This window comes from Curcuma longa, chromosome 11 (genome assembly GCF_044706935.1).
Source record: "Curcuma longa cultivar G26 ecotype Majalengka, Jawa Barat chromosome 11, ITB_CL_G26_1.1, whole genome shotgun sequence".
NCBI lineage: Eukaryota > Viridiplantae > Streptophyta > Magnoliopsida > Zingiberales > Zingiberaceae > Curcuma > Curcuma longa.
The window spans coordinates 27,581,538-27,599,245 of NC_133871.1; the positions used below are offsets into that span (position 1 = coordinate 27,581,538).

A 17,708-nucleotide genomic window follows, 5' to 3' on the forward strand; every position below is an offset into this window, starting at 1 on the left:
GATTTCAGTAGAAAGAAGATTAGGATTTGATTCAGAAACTTTTACATTCAGTTAATGTTAAAGAAGAAACAAAGTGGTTCATTCAAAGAGCCAAACCACAAACTAAAATGCAAATGAAATATTAGCTTATTAATGATTCATTCAATGCCTTAAAACATAAACCGAAATGCATACATATTAGTTCATAGCAGTATCGTAAACTTGAGTGACATTAACTCATTAGGACTCTGCTATACATTCAACAACAGTAGGCAGTACTCCCTCAATCATCTCATTGGTTGGAACATGTTGGCATTGCAGATATGATGCTTTGGGAGGCCCCCACCAGGAATAATGATTCCAGTCTTTCTCAGACCCACATGTACGGCTTCTCCGTTCATAGCTCGGATGTCTGCAGTCTGAAATGTCAACAATCAAGATGTAAAGAAGAAAAAAAGTAGCTAAGTTCAGAAGAATTCTCACCTTGCACAATATCTATAAGCAAACCAGGATTCCGGAGACAGCAAGTGCTTGTCCCTTTGCAGTCGGTACAGCCTGTGAATTACAGTTAAAAATCATCATTAATGAAAGCTCTATATTTGACCAGCTAAAGAAGACTAGAAGGACATACTCGTTTGCTCTCATCCATGTCAGCTTTATTATCAACAAGAATCTTGTTCACATTATCAGAAGCATGTTCAATGTTGTGGATCCAATTCCTAATGTCAGGGGGGGCTCAGCCCCCCCTTGGATCCGCCACTGCTTACGAGAAGGAATATTCACGTTAGTCTGGAGGGCAGACCTTTGTCGGGGCCGAGGGGACAAATTTTGACGATTGTTGCCAGTTGGCCCCGATATGAGGTATCTGGGGATCTATTAACCTTATAACTGCCATATGGTTCGGCAGTACTGATTATTCTTACCTTTTGGTTGTAGGCGCAGACACTAGGGACCAAGGAACTGGGCATGACAACCTTATAACCGTTCTGATCCTTTGTCAGGACTGTACACTTGAGGGATTTTAGTAGCTTCTAGGATCAAGATGGCAAAGAGGCCAAAATAGTCAAGGTCGAGATGACTGAGAGAAAGACAGAGAGATCGAGATGGTCTATGTTAGGATGATCAAGATTGGGATGGGAGTGTTAATCCACCTAAGATTGACTATTAACTTTTTTATTTGACACATCGATCCGCTTCTTGAACTTTTCCTATCACGTAGGCTAATCAGGATTCTAGATTGTTAAGAAACAAGTCTATTTTCCATACTTTCATTTTCCATATATACTTTCAATTTTTAAAAATACAAAATTTGTGTTATGTTTGACAGTAAGGATCCAGAATGATGTTCCTGGTGGTGCAATTAAGGCATCAAATTAGATAGTTTTTAATTAATTACATCAAGTTAAATGCTAATTGACGTACTCATGGATCATCTACTGTGGCATCGTCATGAGATTGAAATGGAATTTGCAAGCCCTTCGAGTCACTCTCCACCTCATTCTTTTTTCCTAACTGAAAGCTCAAACAGAGCAATCAAATTGGTCGAAGGACTGACTGAATTAAAAAAAGGCAGTCAGAATGATTTTGATGTTCTAACTTTCCTGGTGATTAACTCCTTCTAACAAAAGTTGAGGTTTCTTCTGCAAGTTGTAGCAGGATTGTGATTTGTGAATGTGCAGTGGAGGCTGCCCCCACTGAATTTCTAGAGAACAGAACAATATCTAGGATCAAACTGTTCCAGAATGGACCAGTTGAAGAAATGAAACGGTTGGTGTCATATTGATGATTGTACTGATCCCCAAAGAACAATAGACCTCTAACTCTCCGCGGAGAAGAGGGAGGATTACGTCAAACAATTGCAGGAATTAATCAAAGAAATTTACATGATTAAGAGAAGTAGCTAGAGCTCTCAGTTTCGCCAATCAAAGAGCATTACAATCTGACAAGAACGCAGCTACTTCATGGCCAAACTAATTCAACAGCAACTCTCATGTCCATCAGCTCTTCTTCTTCCTCTTTGTCTCCGTCCGTCGCCGACGACATTTTTTCAGCATTTCTCTTGCAATTTGCGGTGGTGGACCTGATGCGATTTCGTGAAGCCGCAGCAGCAGCAGCAGCCTCTAGCCTCATCAGTTCAACTCTCCCAGCTTCTTTTAGATGCAGTAGCTCTGACACAATAAGCACAAGGGAAGCCATGATAACTTGGATTACTGTATAACTTGGAGATGGTGCCCGAGAAATCGATCGTAGAGTTTATATAGAGAGAGAGCTCATCGTTTCTCGGATCTGGTAAAGCTGCCGTTGGTTTTGAGGATGAAGCTGAATGGAAAAGTATAGCAGCAGCAGTGGATTTGATAATTTGCCGATTGGATGCTTGAAGCAGTGGGCTTTGCTTGATGGTTTCAGACTTTTATTTTTATTCTTTTTCTTTTCGCTTTTTGTGGGCGAACGGCTTTTGAATGTCTCTGTCGTTTGTCGCTTGTGTTTTCATTTCAGCAGGTGGCGCCCATGGGAAGTAATTCTGCTGCAAGGGTGGGTGGAAGTCAATTAAGTTGACCTAATTGGATCCGATCTAAGTATAAATTGTTTAAATTTTAAATAAATAATATGAAAATTAATCGAATATAATTGGTACCTTGATTTTTCATGAGGATCTTTAAGAGTCTAACTCAGTGATATTACAATAAAAGCTGAAATTCACTATTCCAACGGTCCTAATGTAGTCGGTCCTATGACTCCCTATAAATCTATAAGGAAGTAAATAAAAGCTATAATTGACTACTACGAAAAAGAATATTATCTCGACTTCGTCGAGATTTGACCTTTACCCACTTCAACAAATTTATCCTCACTAACCAACTCAACCATACTCATAAACTTATGTGCCATCATATACGAGTATGAGTAGAGTGGAAATTACCACTTATCCTTCGATCAACTAATTAGCTTGTCGATTGAAATAGGAAGGAATGGGCTATTGATGTTCTCATCATATAGAACGTTTTCAAATCTTTGGGAAGAAAAATCATGTTTCACACAGCTCAATTTAGATCAGTAAAATGTTGCTTTTAGAAAAGCAAACACAACCTCAGACTGAAATCTAGCAAGCGTACAAGGATTTCAGTTGGTCGAGACTCTCAAATCAAATGATTAATGAACTGGTTTCGCCATTGCTTCATGGGAAATAAAGCATTGTATTCTTGCACTTGTCGATATTACTTAGAATTGGAACTGCATCTCCTTTGTGTAGCCAAGATCATCCAGGTGTGCTGCCATGGCCTTATTCATGGGCGGCGGACCGCATCTCAGAACCTGCCAATTGTAAACATACAAAACTATGTAAATCTATACACACAAACATGTACAATCAGAGCTATTGCGGTCGACTACAAGGATTTTAGACCATCACTTGTGAGGATGACCTTATATGAAGTCCGGTTAAGGTCTATGCTCATCAGGTTTTAGACATTGTTTTGACTGTATTTTAGAGCTTCATTGTACTGATAGATGACTATGTAGTTCCTCATGCCTACCTGGATGTCATGTGCCGGCGCAGGACAGTGAGTTTTGATCATATCTTTTGATACGAACCCGACACCACCTTCCCAACCATCAGGAGGCTGCAGAAAAAAGGATATAGTAATGTTCAGAAAACAATGAGGATGCAAATGAACACTTGAAGTGAAACACATATAGCATGGCAAGTATATGCTCTTGTCGAAGTAATAATAATTTGTTATAATTCAAACCAACTAGCATTTTTTGTCAATTGCTTAAATGGACTGATAAATTATCCAAAATATGATTGTGGTTCGTGGAATAAAATAATTATAATTGAAGAAGTATTATGTGAGAATTTAATCATTAAGAAACTATCATAAAAGCTAGTCAAGATATGAATGAGAGGTAATATTGAAATTGACTCCATAAAATAGAACTTCAAATGAGAATCAACAGAGAGAATATTTCACCTGGTTAAGCACATAATAAATTTGGAAGCGATCAGGATAATTCCTAGCCAAGCTGTCCAACTCTTCCTGCATGTGATAAATTTTCTCGTAACCTTTAAAAGATCAACAAACACTCTTCAAACTCAAAAAAATAGCAACTAATGCATACTCCTACCAGTAGCTGGTAAGCACTAGTACAAACAATTAGGAAAGATAATTACTGTATAATCTGTTAGGTGAAAAGCAACAAAAAGTTTGAATTTACCTTCAGAAGGATGTCTTCATAAGTGACATTAGCATAGATAAGGTGAACCTTAGTTTTATCCTTTGGATTTTCCAGTATGGCCCGTGTAACCTGGGATGAAAATGGTATATTATGAGTTTGACTATTTTGGTCATACCAATGACATGAAGATAAATCATTCTTTACTTGAAACATTGGAGTAATGCCAGATCCACCAGCTATCATTCCAAAAGCTCTGACTTGGCCAACTTGATATTTGAAGCGCCCCTAGAGTATTAAAGGGATGATTAGAACTCATATGGATAGCTGTTTACTAAAAAAAATGCAGTTGTATAAAGGAAAGTTATTCAGGAAGGAGCGAAAGTTTCCATTTCAAGTTATTATACTCCAAAAAAATTGAAAACAAAAATTAAAATAAAATATTTATCAAAAAATGCAGTTGTATAAACGAAAGTTATTCAGGAAAGAGTGAAAGTTTCCATTTCCAGTTATTATTCTCCAAAAAAATTGAAAACAAAAATTAAAATAAAATATTTATCAAAAACTTTTTTGATAATAGAATACTAAACTTTGCTTTTTTCTACAGAAAAGATGCTTGATCTTCATCAAAAAAGAACAAAAACTAAAAAATACTTCAAAAATGGAAAAGAAAAAAAAAGATAAGGGCATCTTTTCTTCTACAAAAATGATAGATGAAGTAGCACCAAGCTTGAAATAGAAGTACTTAAATAAGAACCTAGCAAAACGACAGAAATAATTGCAAATTTTAGATGGGAAGCGCATAAATTAACTCTCAACCCAAGGAAATACCAGTAACAAAAGAAATTCAAAATCCACTTTTTGGGAAAAGCCGATCATAAGAAGAATCAGGTTAGTTGTATCCGATCCAAAATGGATTGAGTTGCACATTCACAGGCTGTATACCCATCAATCATATGTCATCTCAAAACAGGAATTGAAGGACTAGGTGCCATTGATGTATTTGTCGACAGAATTATCCACAATACCAGGATAGAAGTACATAATATTAGATTATGGCAACATAATAAGATGAACAAGTATAGTGTACCTTAGGCCCTTTTACAGACATGTAGTCACCAACTTTCATTTCACGGAAATGATGAGACATTCTTCCTTGAGGATACATCTGCATCATCGGCAACAATGTTCACAATATAATCATGTTAAGCAGCTCAGGTATATACTCAAACATGCATGTCATGGTTCATAGCTTTGTTAAGGTTATATGCAGTATAACTATGCAAATAGACCATTTACATACTCCGATAAAAGATTATATGGTTTGTGTAGCATTGAATGCAAAGTATTCTAATATCAATTGGCTCGTGGAATTGAAACCACTCATTGAGTCAAGCTAAAATCCACTTCTAGTGTCAATTGATGATAGATGTCCCCTATAACCAGTAGTTTGAGAAACTCAACAATGCCATCTTCTAAAAATTTCCTTCCTAAAACAGATTATTAACTTTGCAAATCAATGTTTGAAACTTTTTGGAGTTAATTTAATTTCACAACAGATCAATACTTAAGAGACTAAAATCTCATTTGCAGTTTGGTTATTTACTATGAGGTAGATGTCAAATGTTTTCAATACTAGGTTTACATTGATTAATTACTAAAACTATTTGAATTTTATTATTATAATAAGGACCATATATGCACCCGTATACCATATATGTGCTATGAGGTTACCCAACTACATGGCACATGCCAGCTGTCTATTGTTTTCAAGAGCATAGATATACACTGAGCAAGAATTGCTTTTTTACTTAATTTAATGATCTGTATTTACCTTGATAACAAGTTCAAAGTATCCAAGATCAGAGTCCAGAGTAGTTGGTGTATATGGTTTAATAACTTCATCACCAAGATTGTCTTTTCCCCTGCCAATGCAAACAAAAATACCATGAAATTAATAAAAAAACATTCGGCTATATAGCATGCAGACAGATTACAAACCTGCAACTTATATGCTGGCCAATTGGAAGACCTAGCACAGAACTGGGGGAAGGAAGAGCAAATTGAAATTTAGCCACATTGTGGCTAAGCTGTTTTTTCTGAACAAGTTTGAAATCCCTGAAATTCTCAGGATCCAAGGAGCCTGTGAAAGCAAAAAAAAAAAAAAATGATAATTAAAAGGGCCTATTAGATTTTAAACATTTTTCAATAAAGAAAATTCAGTTTCACTGTCCAACCCTAAACTATCCTATAACAATCATTATAACTCAAAAATAGAAAGATTGCTGCTTTTGTAATAGAATCTAAGCATCATCTTCAAGATATCATCAGTTTCACGGCCAAGTCAAAGTGACAAACAATTTAAGAACCTATTCCCTTGAGATATTTACAGCAAAGTCAGTTGAACAAGAAGAGAAAGGGCATAACTCTGAACCATAATCTAATCATCCTCAAACTTCGACTCATCAGACCAACTCAAAGACAAACTAAATGATGAGATCTTAAATTTAAAGACAAACTTCAAGTCGCGACCTTTCAGCGAACCTAAGAAGGAAAAGCACGCACACACATATCCAATAGAACAAAAACGAGCCATCGCTTAATACAAAGAAGAAGACGGCCAGATCCACAACACGGCAAAAAAAAAAAAAAAAAAGTCAAACCGATCCAAACAGATCGAGGCTCGGCTCAAGAAACATCGAACGGACACCCAAAGTCTCACCTTTTGTTTTCCTGCCCAAGCAGAAGTAAATGGCGCCTGCAGCGACGGCAACCCCGGCGACGGCTATCCCGACTGTCTCGACGCCGCAGGACTCCAAGAAATCCATGGATTTGCAGAAAAGGAGACTCCTTCTGGCTCCAATTCCCCTCTCTCCCTCGTCTACTCTTTCCGATCCTACTTCTGCCTCTTCTCCAACAGCTCGCTTACCTGCCTCCAATAGGAAAAACGCCCCTCCTTCCAACGAATCGGATGGTTCGCCTTGTTAAAATTTTTAAATTTAGGGTTCCTTTTTGCAATTGGATCACAAATTAGTGTTGGGTCCCGGCCAGGGGTGAATCGGTCAATCCATAATTTCAATTTCACAATAAAATATTATCATTATTTATTTATTTATTATTATTGAGTTGATCACCAATCGGACGGAATTTAGTACGGGGTAGGTGTACGATAAGTAGGCAGATATTTGATAAATATTTCAGCAATGCCACTGCTCCAGGGTTAGGTGATGCCCACTAATTCCTAGCCGAACGGATTCAAAATAAACCGGAAAAAAACAGAAAATCTAGTGTTCGATACCCAGTTTGACCATGACCATGGTTGACTCCCATTTTGTTCGGGCATCTGGTTTGACTTGCTTGCCCAGCATCGAGGCCGTTGACTTGGGTTAAATCGGAGAGATGACGACGAAGTTGAGCTGAAATTAATGGATGCAACTCAGAATTTGATTCTGTTTCAATTGAAAATAATACAAAATAAAATAATTGAACCATAGAAACTCCATATACAGTTAATAAAATTTAAAATATCTTAATACAGGAGTATATAAAATTATAAAATTAGTATTTGTATAATACAACTTTCCACAAGGTGTCCCCCTAATCTTGAAGATGAGGACCGGTGGTTAACTAGCATTTGGTCAACGATCCGATTTCCATCTAAATGAATGTACACACAATGCAAGAAACTAAAACCGATCAAAACTAATGGAAAAAAAAAGCTAATAAATGAGCATCAGAGTTGTGAGAAAGTCCTCAATGGAATCTCTGATGCATTTCTGTTCTTCAACTTCGATCGCACTCGCTAAGCGATATGATGTGTAGAGCACATCCCTACGTCTGAGAAACCATCTGTTAGACATTAACTTGAAGAGAGAACACGGTGTCGATCGAATGAAAATGAAATGGTAAAGCTCACCAAAATAGGAGGAACACATATACTGAATTTCTATAGAAATTGTACAAGATCATGTAGGCCATCCTCTGGTAATTCCAATGGCCATGAACCAACCAAAGTGGCACTAAGAATCTGAAATGATCCAACATCAGCCTGCCGGTCCTCTTGGCCTCTTATGCCGATCTCAACATCAGCCATTTGGATCATAGAGCCATCCATTCGCACCTGATCTTGCAATTTACAAACCAAGTGGTATAAGGACGTGAGATTTTCTATCATCTCTACACTAGAATGCAAGTGTTCAGAGCTAGTTGCAATACCATCTCCGATCGCGAGAGTCATATCATTGGTTCGGTTCCTTATAAGAGCGACTGTTCCAGCCTTTTGCAGCGGAGCAACACGGCAGCGCAATACGACATCGCATAGGGTGGCCACTCTGAACAGCTGCACCACAAGAACAACAAGCAAATCAACATGAATTTCCAGTGAAATCCTTCAACAACAACTCTGAAGATGTATGCAATGCATGTGAATGCTTACCTCGTCTTCCAATTCAGTCTCCAAGATGTGAACAAGGCTGGTGGCGTCGATGATCAGAGCCAAAGGAACCCGATGGCATTGAGACTTTAATCAATCACATGAAACAAATGATCCATTTAAAATAGGGCTTAATACATCATTGATACTTGGCTGCAAACTAATGGTCAAACTAAATGTATGTGACCTCCATTTGCCAACTATCTGTTTAAGATTGAAGCCACATCAAAGTGAGCACAATATAATAACTTCATGACCAAACTCCAGTTCTTCATTCATCAGAATCAAACATTATATTTGAATAATATTTATGTCTCAGATTATACAACACAACATAGAAACAGCTCTATGCCTTAAAGAACACATAGAACTAGTCTCTCGAGATTATATACATAGATATGTATATGCAAATATGTTAGGTTCCTCTTCTTTCTCTTCCATCTTCCAACAACTATGGTACACACAATGACACAAACAAGTGATGCTTGGACGTGAGTAAGATCCTTACAGTTACCATAAACATGGAGATGGCAGCAAGTCGTCTACAGTTTTCATCTCTCTGCTGTGGCAAGTCGAGTCTTCTCTTCAGAGTCTTCAACGCCTCCATTGACTGTGGGCACAATAATATTAGGGCTTGTAGAATCTTCATCAGGATTTGGAACAGGAACTGGATTGTTAGCGAAACTGAAGGAGAGATCTTTGTTTGCAGCCAGAGCCAGCAGTTCTGATTCCTCCAAACCCTTTGCTGGCCCAAGACTGCACCTATCTGTGCTGTGCGTGGCCAAAGCACCTTTAAACTTCTTAATCTGGTCCATAAACAAATTGATGAAAACAAAATGATGAAGAACAATTGTGAGGAAAGCTGCATTTAGGGCCGTTATAATTTTACAGTTGCATTGGTGCAGCTAAAGCTGCAGAGTCGACCCTGTGCTCCACGGTAAAACCTGAAGAAGGGAAGGACATGGACATTCAAGGTGTAGCACATGGACTTGTGCTTCTCGTAGTTTATTTGAAGAAATTGGATGTCAGGATTCATCTCTGCAATCTGACAGATCTGCATCAAGAGAGATTGAAACTTTCGAATTACATGAGATTGGTGATATAAAGCAATTGATCGGAGAAATTCCGTTGAAAGATCATGCCTTTGGATAAAGGGCCCTGCAGCCTCCACATCCAGGGGAGAAGAAATCTACGATGACAAGTTTGTCACCGGCGTTCAATAAGGAGTTGGCAAGATCGTGTGCCGACTCGATCTCCTTCATGTTGGGTTGGAGACCCTTTTCCCACCATTTCTGAGATTTCCCGAAGGAAAGAGTCATCTGGATCCAATCCGCCCAAAGTTGCATTATCAATTTTAATCAAGATAATAAAAAAAACCTAAAACATCGCTTTTGTTTTTCTTTTCCATGGAACGAACGAGACTGCCATGACTTTTGAGACGAATTAATACTTTGGATCATCAAAGATCGAGCATTCAAGAACAAATACTAACTCGAACCACTAGATCTCAAAGCTTGTACCTACCTGCACAGGAATCGCCGAGAGGACACCCCGCGAGGTCTTCCGCCGCGGCGTCCCAACATGAAGTCTCCGCACATGGAAACCAGCGCTACGAGAAACCAACCTCAAGGTTTCAATCTTCAGCGAAGAAACTCGGCGAAGCGTCACGAAGCCCGGGCTTTTCCTCCTCGCCAAAGAACACGAAAATGGACGGCGCCCGCCGCACGGCGAAAGGAAGCTCCTCTGAGACGATACCTGCGCCATGGGCACGGCGGACCGAGGCGTCTCCTTCCTGGCGTTGAGATTCCGAAACCAAATGGCCCAAAAGGGGATCAACACGGGGCGATCGGGAACAGGAACGAGAGGCGAGAGAGCCTTCGAGGGGAAGCAAACGAGGGAGATGGAGAAAAATAGAAGCGGGGCGAACGGAAACAGGTTGGCCCAATTTTGTCCTCTCCGTTCCGTTTGACAGATAATCTTAACCGTCGATTAAGATAAGTGAACGGTGGATTTGAGTCAAGTGAGGACTTATCAATTATAGACCCGTCTCCCTGGAAATGTACAGGATTTGGATAAACCCAAAAACAAAACAAAAACAAAACAAAACAATAATATTTTTTATTAATTATTAAATTTGATAATACAAATTTATATATTTATTTTAAAATTTTATTTATTTATTTAGTATATTAAAAAAATATTTATTGATAAATATGATTCAAGAATATTATCCACGAATATTGTTCTACCAATATTATTCACGAATAATATTATTAACAAGTTATTCATATTTATTTATTTAATTGATTGAACATAAATAATTTCTTACTAAATTAAACATCAAATTTATTCATAAACATTCAGTTCATTTATAGTACGACTCTATCTAGGACTGTGCTAAGCCCAACAACATGCCTAGCCGATATACTTAAAATCAAATGAATAAGAAATTTAATAAACAATAGAGATTTTTTTAAAAAATAAAAAAAATCATAAAATCTATAATTTTATTTTAGATTTTTTAAAAAAAAAAAGGCCTAAGCCCTATGCACTAAGCAAATGGCCTATTAGGGCTAGGTTGTGCTAGACCGAATCAATCAATTTTAACATTTGCAATATTAGTCCTCACATTTGCACTCTCAAATAAATTCACAGATTCTCCGTACATGATCAAATAAGTTCGGTCAAATTCATTACATGAATAAGTCAAGCAACCTTTTGTATTGTTACTATCAATCAATGTTGCAACCAGATGATTTCATTCACCCTATGTGTCTTTTATCGTTTGCTTCACGGCGAGATAAAGAGAGATAAATCAAGTATCGAGCAACTTTTTAGGTGGGAAGATATTTTTCTACCACCTGAATTGACTCATACTTAATAATATAATTCTACCATCCGAATATCAACTTGACTATGTCCTAAAACTTTATTACTATCAAACAAGCTAGTTATATATGTAATTGATATGGATCAATATTCTATAATCTTGAAGGATAAAATTTACTTAAACAAATGTAAACAAGCAAACAATTATAGCGGTACCATCGATCAAATCATTACATAAAATTCTATCAATTAATAATCATAATTTTAAAACAAAGAAATTTACCCCTACAAATTTAATTACACCTAATAAAAGTTGGATGTGGATCATTGCTCATCCACTACCTAGAATTTGCGATGCGATCAATATTTATATAAAAAAACAAAATTACAACCAAACTCATTTTGGTTAGGGAAATTTTACCGATCGATTAATTCTTTCTTTTTTAGTGAAACAAAATAAATATCAAAAGTAATAGAGAGAATGAAATACACTATAGCACTAGAATAAAAACAAGAAGAACTCTAGGTCTTTGGTTGATCGATCAACCAATCAGACTAGACGACATGAGAACACAATTAGATGGAGCAACAGGACCTAAGGTAGGAATTTCGGCTCTTCATAAATGATCGTGGGATCGGCCGTGTAAAGCCATTGGATTGACGGATTCCACCTTACTGCTGCAGAAATCTCGGCTCACAGATCGAGCAACAAGATTTGACATATTAAATCAATGAAAACTTTGGGATCTAATTTAGGGGCTTCAGTCGACTAACAATTATAGGTTTCATATATAATCAATGAGCTCCACTTAGAGTGTTGCCTCGCTAAATTTTGTTTGCAACTCCATCGAGAATGCCTTAGTTATCGATCAGAGGTGGAATATAATCTATTATGCCTATGATAGAGTGTATTGGTTCATGCACTCTACATATATACAAGCATCTAATGTTTTCACCATTGACCCATTGTGTTTGGAAGTAATCAAATTGCACTGAAAAGCAAGATTATATTAAAAAATGTAAATATTATGGTTAGGATTAAATTAGGGTAAGAGTTATATTTTGGTTAGCTTTAGCTAGGATATTGATGGCAAACAACACTAGTGGCGTTGGTTGTTGGTGTCATCAATCTTAGGTTAAGGTGGATCAGTTTGACTCGAGTTTGAGTTTTGATATTTAATCAATATGTTAGTTGGATGTCAAGGTTAAGATTGACCTGATACTTGATGGTGAAGAGAAATCCAAGTGGGGCATGAAGGACTAGACATTTGGCACAAAGAGGAAAGTCTAAGTGGATCAAAGTTGATCGGACACTTAGTCAACAGAGAGTTAGCAAGTGAAATCTAAATGTGTCACGGTTGATCGGACACTTGGTAATCGGAAATCCATCAGGGAGTTGACATGATGAGAAATTCAAGTGAGTTACGGTTAATCAGATACTTGATAATTGACGAACGGAAAGTCTCGACAAATCACTGATGATCGAATGTTGGGCAGAAGAAGTGCTGACAAGTCGATACTGATTGGATGTGAGGCAACGAGTATGTCCCAGCAAGGTTGATTGGATGCTAGGCAATGAAAAAGTTTTGGTAGGTCAAGGTTAACCAGATGTTAAGTAATATGAAGTCCTAGTAAGTCACGGATAATTGGATGTCGGGCTGAAAAAGTTCTGGTAAGTTTAGGTCAATCGGATACCAAACAAGATGAGCATTCAAACTTTAAAAAGCTAAAATAGGATTAATAATTGATTAGTGAGTAAGACTAATCGATTGGTAAATCATAAATCTCAAAAAAGGTTGCTGGCTAAAATAGGGTTAATAATGGATTGGTGAGGTTCATCAATCGATTGATAAATTCTAAATTCGAAATTCAAGATTTAGGATTGGCTATCAATCGATTGACAGAAGGTGGCCAGCAAATAAAATGCTTTGGAATCGATTGATATAATCAATTGATCTAAAGCAATTAATTGACAGAAGGTGGTTATCGAACAGAATGCTTTGGAATCAATTGGCGTAATCGATTGGTCTAAAAAAATCGATTACAATCGATTGGTAAAGCAAAAATAATAGTTCTGTAAGTTTAAATGGTCAGATCTGACATGATAATCAATTAGTGAGTAAGGTCATTTTCGGATCAACAAGAGGCTATTACAAACAACAAGAAAGCATCCAAAGTAAGGTTTCATTGTAAAGTTGTTTTAATTTTTTATTTCTTTTATCTTTGCATCTTATTCTTATTGTTGTGTTCTTGGCTTTTCCGTCTTCGAAAGGTATCCGAAAAGGAAGAATTTATAGTGGAGAAAAATTACTATAAGAGTAGGCATTAGATTAGTCACCTTAAGAAGGTGGATACCAAGTAAATCTGTTAGAACTGATGGAATCAAAATATCGCCACAATGGCATGATATTGTCCATTTTGGGTCTAAACCCTCATGGCTTTGTTCTTGGACTCTCCCCAAAAAGTCTCATGCCAATGGAGATATCTTCCATTCTTTTAAATCTATGATTTTTTCTATGTGTTTTAGATGTGGAACTATTCTTGCACCCTTACAACCCAACAATTCACCCCTCAAACAAAGGACCATAGGCCCCCCCTCAAACGAAAAGCCTCCATTTGATGTCCAAACCCTCGATCCACTAGGACTTTTTGCCCCTCGGTCCATCCGATCTACAGGACTTCTTGCTTGGCCGCAACCGGTGAAATACCACTTGTTAGAACCGATGAAATTGGTCCTCAATGACATGATATTGTCCACGGGAGCTAAACCCTCATGGTTAGACTCTCCCCTAGATCAAGGCTCTTCCATTCTTTTAAACCATGATTTTTCCATGTGTGAAATACCACTTGTGTTTGCACCCTTGCAACCCAACAAAATCTTCTATTCACACCCCTTCCCCTCCGGCCCCCCCCCCCCCCCCCCCCTCTAATCCTAACATTGGTGACAAGGAGTTGAGAAGATCATTAGTGTAAGATGGCAAACAACAAAGCGAGAACTACTACAATGACTTAGGGGTGGATGACGACAATGACAAAGAGGTGTAAGATGATGATAAGTTGGTAGGATTTTGGTGGGGAGAAGATGCGTGCGTAGAGATTCTTTCAGAGGTCATGGTGATTTAATTATTTGAGATTTCTTTCAGCTAGACTATTATTGTTTATTTGTAAGTTACAATCTTATCCTACTAGTTAGGGTCAGTTAATTTTGATGAAACTTCCATATTAAAAAACTCTACCAAATCTCAAACAAACTAATATTTAGTTCCTCCTCCACTTCTCATTGGTTCACTGTTAATGTAGATTTTTTCCACTGAAATATCATATATTTTCGATCATATAAGATCAATTGCTTCTATTCTAGAACTAGAATTAATTAGGGTTACAAAGGAGCTACCAAATCTACAAGTAAACTTTATACAGTATCATTATCATCATGCTAAAAAAACATGACCCCTCAACGATATAAGCATGATATAGTTGGATGACATAATATAACACCTCCACATAAATATTTTTCTAGAGAAAGCAATATTAAACAGACAAGAAACAAAAAAAGAATACGTAAAATTTCCTCATATTCTACATATGCTAGCATTGAACTCGTGTACGCATGCATATACATATGCCATGATAAGCCTCATTTCTTTATCTCAAGCACCATCAGGAAATTATATATATTAATTCGACGTGGTAGAAAATTATAGAACTCTTCATCTTCTTTTTTACTTTCCTACTAGGGACAATATTTTACTTAAATCTCCTAAATTTGGAGATCGATCATGAAATGAAACCATTTGCTCATTAGCGTAATTAAGCTTATTGATCTAATCACACGAATACAACCCCCTTCCACTTGCCCTTCCACGACCTCATGACCTTTAACTGAAAAAGAAAGAATTCCTTTTGGCCTAACAGTCAATCTCCCTACTTGCACTCTCATTTCTTATGCATGATCTATATATATACACAAGAATATATATTATGATGATATATATAATACTGACACATGCATTAACTAGACCAATAATATTCTTTAGGTAGTTTTACAGATCGATCATTCAAAATCCGTAAGTAGTTGTTGTCCATGCCTCATCCAAGTGTTGGCAGATGGTCTCGCCATCAGTGATGCCTCGTCCTGGTGCAAGCTGTAAGAGCCCAAGGAACAGTCGCTGTAGTAATTTGGTGATTGTAGTGGAGGGGCGGCGGCTAATTGTGAACCAAAAGTCGGATTCATCGAGCTCATCATCATCGCCTGTACTTGTGGATAATTCCCATCGCCCATCATAGCATCGACGCCTTTCGAGTCAAAGACGCGATCATCAATTAGGTTGGATTCCATCAAGGAATAATCCATGAGACCATCTCCATGTGGTGCAGGAGCAGTACTGGTGAATAATGATCTCTTCAACCCTGTGCTCTTGTGGATGACCCTGCACACGGCCCATTCCTCCTTTGCAGATTTGGGAGGTCATTGGAATGGTGGTGATTGCCTTCGAGCCTGAACTCATGCATGACCCAGTTGGTCTTGACTCCCCTGGGGGCTCTTCCCTTGTAGAACACAAGCGTCTTCTTCATGCCGACGAGGGCGCCCGCGCCCTTACTGGCCTTGCAGAAGATCTCCCTGTCTTTGCCCGTGGCCTTCCAGTAGCCGGACTCCGTGGCCCTGTTGGTCCTCATCCCGGTCGGGTACTTCTTGTCCCTTTGGCAGAAGAAGTACATCGTCTCCACCTTCCCCCCCTGCATCTTTGCCTTGCCTAAGAATATAATACATATCAAATTACTGCCCTAAAGAAAAAAAGATATATCTATCTATATATATAGTCGATCGATGAAGAATATATATATATATTATGCATACTTGGAAGTTGCCAGGGCTCGCACTTGTTCAAGTCTGCGTCTGCTATGGCTGTGGCGGTGAAGGTTGGGTTGGAGATCTTTGGGACGAGGTAGTGAGTGATGATCTCTAGATCCGTGGGGTGGAATCTGAAGCCCGGAGGGAGTTCTATGCCCTGCGCCATGGCCGGCTTCACCTGAGAAACAGACGAGAGATGATGAGGAAGGTTGAGGGGAGAAAGGGGAGATTAAAAAGAGGAGAGACAGAGGGGAAAGAGTTGATATATAGAAGACGGCTCGTAGATTTAGATACGTGCAGTACAAGGAACAGGTAATCAGGATAGCTCCATCCATCCGATTCACTTTAATGCTCTTGTCACTGGTTTTATTGACCTCATTATTCGAAGATTTAATTAAGCAAACTAGCTAAAAACATATCAAATATATATCTAATTTCAGTAACTAGGAATAGTTGTTATATGTTTATTCTGTTAACTAAACTAACAAATGCTTGTTTTATTGTATATTTAATATTATATATTCTATTACTCTAATTAGTTTTTTAAATTTAATAGGCATACATAACTTTAATTAATGTGAATAAACTCGATATAAATGACTTGTTATTTATATATAAATATATGAGGAATGGGAAAGGATAAACAAAACTATAATTAAGATGTACGTAACCTCAATCCCTCGGATAATAACCATTTGAAGATGACGTTTTTGGTCAAAAATTAAGACTTTTCTACGTAAAATATTAGTAATAATTATTTTATGGAACTTCCTCGATAGACGTGAAAGACTGGTACATTGTTCATGATCCTTAATACCTTTGCTCGATGCGCCATGTGCAAGAAACATGAAAAAGAATCCTTATGAACTTTCTTCCTGTCTCCTCTGTTTCAAGATGTGAAATTGTGGCTCCATTATTTTACCAAAAATATTTTTTTAAAATTTTTTTCAACATAATGTTAAATCGGATAATGAGAAGTACTTCTGGTAAAAAAAAAAATCTAACACTTTGTCTATGAATCTTTAACTGTCATTCTCCAACCCTTTTTCCTCATCATCAGCCTATATAACTCGCTTCATTTATTTAGATGATCTATCTTTCATTGTGTATTTAAATTAATTAGCTTTTAATTATATGTAGTTTCACTCGCTCGATCAATCAAACCATTGACACATTTGCATAAAAAGTGTAGATCACTGATCATGCTGACTTATCTAAACAGCTCTAATCGCTCAACCAATCCAACATACTTGAATTGCTTAGCCATTCTAGCCTAGTTGAACCTAGCCCATTTGGCAGGTTCAAGAATTAAATACCTTCAAATAGCAACTCAACTTGAAATAATGGGAGGCAGAAGAGGTAGTGGCTGGGCCAAAGTTGTTTGAGGGCAGTACTCTGATTTGGCCACTGTTGGTTGATCAATCGATGGTGTTATGGGCAGAT

At 37.6% G+C, this 17,708-nt stretch overlaps 2 protein-coding genes and 1 pseudogene across 2 annotated transcripts; all 3 read right to left on the reverse strand.

The window, feature by feature from the left end:
• Positions 1-2,956: 2,956 nt before the first annotated feature.
• Positions 2,957-7,117, reverse strand: LOC141838149 (NADH--cytochrome b5 reductase 1-like). Its single transcript, XM_074725551.1, has 9 exons — positions 6,875-7,117; positions 6,154-6,295; positions 5,987-6,077; positions 5,243-5,320; positions 4,360-4,440; positions 4,195-4,284; positions 3,951-4,016; positions 3,513-3,599; positions 2,957-3,291 (listed from the first exon to the last, which is right to left on the reverse strand). Exons 1-9 carry the CDS (start codon positions 6,978-6,980, stop codon positions 3,199-3,201), a joined length of 834 nt encoding a protein of 277 aa, XP_074581652.1. The 5' UTR covers positions 6,981-7,117; the 3' UTR covers positions 2,957-3,198.
• A 1,748-nt stretch (positions 7,118-8,865) lies between these two features.
• On the reverse strand, positions 8,866-10,466 carry LOC141837911 (thioredoxin-like 1-2, chloroplastic). Its single transcript, XM_074725274.1, has 4 exons — positions 10,109-10,466; positions 9,727-9,903; positions 9,474-9,638; positions 8,866-9,390 (listed from the first exon to the last, which is right to left on the reverse strand). Exons 1-4 carry the CDS (start codon positions 10,346-10,348, stop codon positions 9,136-9,138), a joined length of 837 nt encoding a protein of 278 aa, XP_074581375.1. The 5' UTR covers positions 10,349-10,466; the 3' UTR covers positions 8,866-9,135.
• Positions 10,467-15,289: 4,823 nt separating this feature from the next.
• On the reverse strand, positions 15,290-16,509 carry LOC141837910 (NAC domain-containing protein 87-like; annotated as a pseudogene).
• Positions 16,510-17,708: the final 1,199 nt, after the last annotated feature.

Coding starts and splice junctions, on each gene's coding strand:
- LOC141838149 (XM_074725551.1), bottom strand. CDS start 6,980: ATGGATTTCTTGGAGTCCTGCGGCGTCGAGACAGTCGGGATAGCCGTC. Junction 6,296..6,874: donor CTTGGGCAGGAAAACAAAAG/GTGAGACTTTGG, acceptor TTGCTTTCACAG/GCTCCTTGGATCCTGAGAAT. Junction 4,441..5,242: donor TGTCTGTAAAAGGGCCTAAG/GTACACTATACT, acceptor TTAATACTCTAG/GGGCGCTTCAAATATCAAGT.
- LOC141837911 (XM_074725274.1), bottom strand. CDS start 10,348: ATGGCGCAGGTATCGTCTCAGAGGAGCTTCCTTTCGCCGTGCGGCGGG. Junction 9,904..10,108: donor TCTCGGCGATTCCTGTGCAG/GTAGGTACAAGC, acceptor GATTGGATCCAG/ATGACTCTTTCCTTCGGGAA. Junction 9,391..9,473: donor TTAGCTGCACCAATGCAACT/GTAAAATTATAA, acceptor TTTATGGACCAG/ATTAAGAAGTTTAAAGGTGC.